This window comes from Mastomys coucha, chromosome X (assembly GCF_008632895.1).
Source record: "Mastomys coucha isolate ucsf_1 chromosome X, UCSF_Mcou_1, whole genome shotgun sequence".
In the NCBI taxonomy this organism is placed as follows: Eukaryota; Metazoa; Chordata; class Mammalia; order Rodentia; family Muridae; genus Mastomys; species Mastomys coucha.
This window is the reverse complement of record NC_045030.1, coordinates 52,342,513-52,349,079: the sequence shown is the minus strand read 5'-3', so window position 1 is coordinate 52,349,079 and position 6,567 is coordinate 52,342,513. Positions and strand designations below refer to the sequence as shown.

The 6,567-nt window shown below is 42.0% G+C and overlaps 1 protein-coding gene across 3 annotated transcripts in view; it reads left to right on the top strand.

Moving 5' to 3' along the window:
* Window positions 1-1,397: 1,397 nt before the first annotated feature.
* Window positions 1,398-6,567, top strand: part of Aifm1 (apoptosis inducing factor mitochondria associated 1) — a 37,428-nt gene continuing 32,258 nt past the window's right edge. The window contains exon 1 of one of the 3 annotated variants that reach the window (XM_031356718.1): window positions 1,398-1,739. In XM_031356718.1, the coding sequence (XP_031212578.1) occupies window positions 1,637-1,739 (103 nt within the window). In that variant the 5' untranslated portion in view covers window positions 1,398-1,636. The remainder of the gene's footprint in view (window positions 1,740-6,567) is intronic. The other 2 variants (XM_031356814.1, XM_031356763.1) reach the window with 2 other exon arrangements.

Here is a 6,567-nt window from a genome sequence, read left to right as displayed (position 1 = left end):
GGCCAAATTCACTTGACAGTTCAAGTTTGGCCCCATTCCACTTGTATTCCTTATCACTACTTGCTAAGACAGCAAGTCTTCTGTCATTGTATCCTGAAACTGGACTGAACTTTATTTCTGAACTGTCTTTCGGTGTTGTTTTGAAGCAGTTTATGCTGCTCAGGTTGGTCTCTAATTCCTAATTAAATTCCATGCCCTGAGAAATTATAGGTTTCTATCCTTAAGTCCAATCGTCTCCAGGCCAGTTGAAGCCATCCAAGTAGCAGAGACAGGATTCAACCTAGGTCCCTATGGAGTCCAGGTCAACATGGTTAAACCCTAAAAATATTACTTTTGGACTCAATGCATTTACCCTCTGAAATACTACTCTTTCTCTTCCACTAGTGATTCGGTCCCAAACTTCTTCCTTGCAGTGGTTCTGTGGTAGGTATCATCTAAATGACAAATAGATCCCATTAGTGATCACTTTCCATGTTTTTATGTTCACAAAAGCCTCTTATATAGTACTGTTCCCTAACAGGGACAGGGCCTTTTCACCACGAAGCCTTGGCTGGCTTGATATAAACCAGGCTGGCCTCAAATTTACTTGCTGTCCTTCTGCCTCTGCCTCCTCAATGCTGAGAGTTCAGGCTCTAGGCCACTACACACAGTTCTTAATCTGCCATTCAAATCTCCCACAGGAGAGCAAAATACCTACTTTCTCTCAGTGCTCACTCTGTATCTCCCACAACTTTCTAAGTCCTGCTTAGAATTTCTTTCACAGAAAATCTGTCAGGCACAAACTTTTCCGCTCAGCGTTCTCTTCTCAAGCATGAAGGCCATAATAGCGCGAGAGACTGTCTATGGTACTTGGTGCAGCGAATTAAAGTGATAACGGAAATATAATACGGAAAGTAAATAGTACACGCCCCACTCCAAACCACCTCCCCCCCACAAAACAAACAAACAAACAAACAAACAAACAAAAAACAAAAACGGGCTGCTTAAGAGAGTGCCAGTTACTTTTAAAAGATGGATGGAATTTATTCAGGAATCAGGAAGTCGGGTTCGATGACTAAGACTTGGGGAAAGACTAGAATTGGATCACAGAAAGAGATTCAAAAAGGCTTAAGTGCTGCCTAGGTAGTTGCCTAAAACACACAAAAACAGAAAGTAAGGTTCTCGGGTCAGTTTTAGTGACGTGCCATCAGTTCCCATTAGCTACACAGCGGCAGCACCACCCACTGCCTCCGGGCACAAGTCTCCCTTGACCAGGTTCCTTAAGCGGCTCAACCTTCTACCGAGCCTCTAACTCGTGGAAACTTGCAAATCCGGAGGCGGGGCCCAGGGCTGTGCAGAGCGCGTGCAGTCGGACGCATGCGCGGACCTCCTCGCTGTGGGACCAATTGCAATGCGCGCTGAGTATTACGCCTGCGCAGTAGGTCTCCAGCTTCAGTGCCTTTCCCCCCGCCCACCCCTCCGGGCTCTAGCGGGCCGGTTTCCTTATCCAATGTCCACTCGGGGCTGGGAGGAGGAGCCTGCGTAGTGTGCGTGTGACGGGAGGGGGAGCGGACCCGAGCCCATAGGGTTTGACCCATTCGACGGTGTGTGAAAAGAAAAGGAAGGAGCGGGCAGCTTCCGAGGAGCGGTCGCCGAAATGTTCCGGTGTGGAGGCCTGGCGGGTGCTTTCAAGCAGAAACTGGTGCCCTTGGTGCGGACGGTGTGCGTCCAGAGGCCGAAACTGAGGAACCGGCTTCCAGGTGACTCGCTGACCCGTCCCAGGGAACCCCTTACCCTACTTCAAAGTCCAATGGCCTAGGTGCCATAGGCTCCCTCATCCCTCGCAGAGCTCCCCTGGCCTTCAAAAAACAAAAAACAAAACTTTCTTTCACAGTCGCAAGAATTCCAAATTGGCGGGATATGAACCCAAGAGTTTACAAGCTGAGGAATAGGCACACTTGTGCCGGCCTGACCTTCAAGAGATTTGAACCCCAGACGTCAGCACGAGGCCTTCTCCTGGGAAAGGCTTTGCGATTTGGGGATAACAGTACGCTTGGCTAAACCATTTTACCCGTCTCTGCTACCTTGCCTTTTTAAAGCATTGAGGTCAGATGGATGTTGTCATTTAGTGATTGGGGCACAGTCACAAGTTTCTTCTGTAAATCAGATTATCAGCTCTACCTCCCAAAACTCCACTTGAGAGCTGTATATTTGAATGCCCTAAGATGTGGGAATGGTGTTTCACCAGTAGAAACTCAATTGTACACCAGACGTCAAGAGAATTAGCTCAGAATTGACTTGAGATGACCAGACAGTTCAGTACCTGGTGGTGGTCTTATAGGCTTCAATGAACTTTTTTTACAACACGCTGTATTTGTTCTCTGGGGAGTTGTCTCATCAAACTTTAGACCTGGAAGGGATTTTGTGGTAAACACCAACCCACTCATTTTATGAATAATAAATTGAGGGACAGGTGAAATTACTTGCAGAAGGTCATATAATTAGTAAGTAGAGCTAAAGCTACTCTGCCAGTCTCTAGGCCTCTAATCTTATTGCTACACCCCGATCCTACTTCCTAAAGTTTGACCTGAAACAGTTAAGAATGAATTAGCTTCTCTTTCCACTTATTAGCCCCTTGTGCTTCTGATATCCATGGGTTTATCTGAGCATAGCTTGAGTCATCATCTTCTTTTCTACCTATACAGATTTGTGGGAATGAATGACACCACCACCCCCTTCTCCAAGGTGTATTTTTAAATCAACATTTTTAAAAATCATCATCCTAGAGTAATTACATTTATGATATAAAATGTTACCCTTGAGTCTTTTTTGATGTGCAGATGCCTTTTGTGTAGTTTAGGAGTAAGAAGTGGAATAGGAGTAAGAAGTGGAAACACGCCAGGCAGTGGTGGCCATGTCTTTAATCCCAGCACTTGGGAGGCAGAGGCAGGTGGATTTCTGAGTTCCAAGGCCAGCCTGGTCTACAGAGTGAGTTCCAGGACAGCCACAGCTATACAGAGAAACCCTGTCTCGAAAAAACAAACAAAAACAAAAACAAAAAGAGAAGTGGAAACACTTTTTGATTGTTAGGACCTTTGCAAATGTGTTTGGATAGTTTGTCCACTTGGTACAAGTCAAAAATATTTCTTAATGGGTGTTATCTGCTGGGTATGGTGACATATGACTTTAATCCTAAGGCTCTGGAAGCAGAGGCAGCAGATCTTAGTGAGTTCAAGGCCATCCTGGTCTACATAGCATGTTCTAAGCTAGTCTATATAGTTGAGACCTGCCTCAAAAAAAGTAAATGTTATCTCAGTTAATCTCTTTGGAACTTAAGAATTTATGTTTTAGAAAAAAATTACCTCTAGGTTTTCTAAAAACCCAGTGAATATAATTTGTGTGAGTTCTGTTCATGGAAACAGTGGTGCTGTGTGTAAATTGTGGAGAAATGTTTAAAAAATTAGATAACCCAAAGATACTACCTTTTCTAATATTGTGCACTTACTTTGCTAGATATATAGCTTTTTACCAGAATTCTGGTAGCTAACCAAATGTTCTCATCAATTAAATATTCATATGACTATAATAGTAGATCTGTGGAAAAATACAGACTGAAATGCTTTTCCCCCACTGCATGGCTTTGTTTGAAGGCCTCTCCTGGAGAAGATAGCATGGCTTCCTGAAATACCCATCCATCTTTTGGCACGCACTTCTTTGTCCATGTACCAGGGTATGACCTCACCTGCTTTAAGAATGAGTGGGGGTAGGGATACAGTTTCCAAAAGAAATTATGGTAATGTCATTGTAGGAATTAATGTTTTATGGCTCATTTGCCAATTGTCTTTAATCTGATTTCATTTTCACATAGGAGCATCTGCCATATATTTTCACAGAGGTGGGCAAGAGACAAGGTTTATGTACCACTTTGCCCTCTTTTATCCCCTCCCTGCCTGCAATGCTCTGCCAGGTTGTTCACAATCTTTATTCTCTGCTTTTATTTGTCTTGTTTTAGTAAACCTTGAGCCTGCATTAAAACTATGTCATCTACATCTCTCAGCATTGTTAGGCTCATTTCTATTACACTTTGCTTTTTGTCTTGAAACGTCAGTTCCTGCTGTTGTGCTATATTTGGACCTTCTACCTCTTTCTAGAAATTGATAAAAGGTAACTAAGTCACAACTCTGTGCCTGCATCTATTACCGGGCAGCAGAAGGAGTTGGTAATAGATATTTTGTGTTCTGTAACATTTGATTTATTCACCAGACATTATGCTGCCTGTTGTGGTCGAACTGATCACTTAACTCCCTGACCTAAGGTTCAAATAGTTAAATATTTTTTCTTTACTTGTAATCACAGCATCTTTTTTTTTTTTTTGAGACCCAGTCTATTATGCTGCCCTGATTGCCCTGGAACTCACTGTGTGGACCAGGCTGGCCTCATGGAGGTCTGCCTGGATCTGCCTTCTCAGTGCTGGAATTAAAGATGTTCACCAGTAGCTTGTCTTGAATCTTTGCATCTTTAAAGAAGAAACTGAGCTCCTTGTGGCCTAGAATCCTAGATTGTGGATACTGCCAAATGGCACATTGATATTTTGAGATAAGATCTTGGTATGTATTCCTGTTGTTACAACTCACTATGTAGCTAAATATCATCTTGATCTCATGGTCCTTCTTCTGTCTTAGCCTCTAGAGGTCTTAATTGTAGTTCTGAGCCACTGTACTTGGTGGCATCTTTTTAAAGCCTAGATGAGTGTTCTGCACTCTACTTACCTAGTCAAGGCTTTCCAGAAAAGAAAATCTTTGACAGGACAACTTTTTTTCCCCAGAGACAGGGTTTCTCTGTGTAGCTGTCCTGGAACTCACTCTGTAGACCAGGCTGGCCTCGAACTCAGAAATCCACCTGCCTCTGCCTCCCAAGTGCTGGGATTAAAGGCGTGAGCCACCAGAATTTTTAACAGGACAACTTTTTCTGTAAACAGTTAATAAGTTGGATTTTTTATTGTTTTGAGGGAGTTGCTGCATGTGTTAACATTTTTCTAGATCATGCTTCTGAAAGTTCCCTAGTTATATGAATTGAGTAAAGGACAAACTCCACGTTTACTCCAGGATCTGCAAAAGACTCTTATTTTTTCACTTCTCCTGACTTAAGAATTAAGAAAGACAAACTGAGCAGCTTTGGTTCTCTTGTGATTTGCATCAAGAATATTTTTCTCAGCCGGGCGGTGGTGGCGCACGCCTTTAATCCCAGCACTTGGGAGGCAGAGGCAGGCGGATTTCTGAGTTCGAGGCCAGCCTGGTCTACAGAGTGAGTTCCAGGACAGCCAAGGCTACACAGAGAAACCCTGTCTCAAAAAAAAAAAAAGAATATTTTTCTCATATTCAGAATAACAATAGCTATTTCTCTGTCCTAAATCCAAGGACTGGGAGTCTGTCCTATCTGTTCTTATATCCCAAGCCTTCTCTACAATTTCTGATACATACTGAGTTCTTAGTGAAGGGCTTCTTTTCTCTCTCTCTTTTTTTTCTGTTTTGTTATCTAAAACATTTTTTTCTTTTGTGCTTCTTGTAAGAATGACTCATACGGTACAATAGTTATCGTTCATTTTTATTATTAATCTTATTTTTTTTACAGTCTATTGATTGTTCCCCTCCCAAAATTCCTTATCCAATTCCTCCTCCCCTTGCCTTCAAAAGGATGCCCCCCAGCCCTCCCTACTTCCTGGGGCCTCAAATCTCTCAAGGATTAGACATTTCTTCTCTCACTGAGGCCAGACCAGGCAGTCCCCTCCTGTATATGTGTCAGGGCCTCAGACCAGCCTGTGTTTGCTGCCTGTTCAGTGGCTCAGTGGCTCAGAAATTTCAGGGGATAGTTATCATTCTAATTCTTCTAAAATTCCAGCAAGGCTTGATAATTTTTCAGGGGCTGATAAAATTAAGTAGTTGTTGTATTCTTTACAGAAAGGTATCTAGAACAGTAGGCATCTTGAATAGGCTGTGTTTTATCCATGTTGAAAAATTTAATTTGATGTTTAGGAGTCAAGTTTTAAGAGCATATAGACTTCTTAATTATTTAGAATTTCTAAGTGCCTCACTGTATGAAAGTGTTTCTAGAAAGGACTAGGAGTATAGATAATAGAAAAAATTGAGGCCTCCAAAAATGAGTTTGCTTGCTAAAGTATTACTCTAGTGATAATCTGTGGTACTTAAATTTACCAATTTCTTTCTACTAAACAATGTGATATTAATGAGATCCAGTTAGAAATCTCAAAGAATTTTTTAATGTTTAGTCAACGCCAAAGACATGGTTCATAACTGTAATCCCAGTAGGAGGAGGATTGCCAAGATTTAGAGGCTAGCCTATGCAACATAGTGAGTTCCAACTCTGCCCAGTCTATAATGTGAAACCATGTCTGAAACAAACAAAACAAATAGAACTAAATGTCCAGTCAAAGTACTGGGGAGCCTGAGTTCAAAGCAAGTCAGAACTACATAGCAAATTCTCATCTCAAAGAAAACAAAACAAAACAAAACAAAACAAAAAAAACCCAACAACAAAAGTTTGATCAATATCAATCAATTTAGAAAAAAA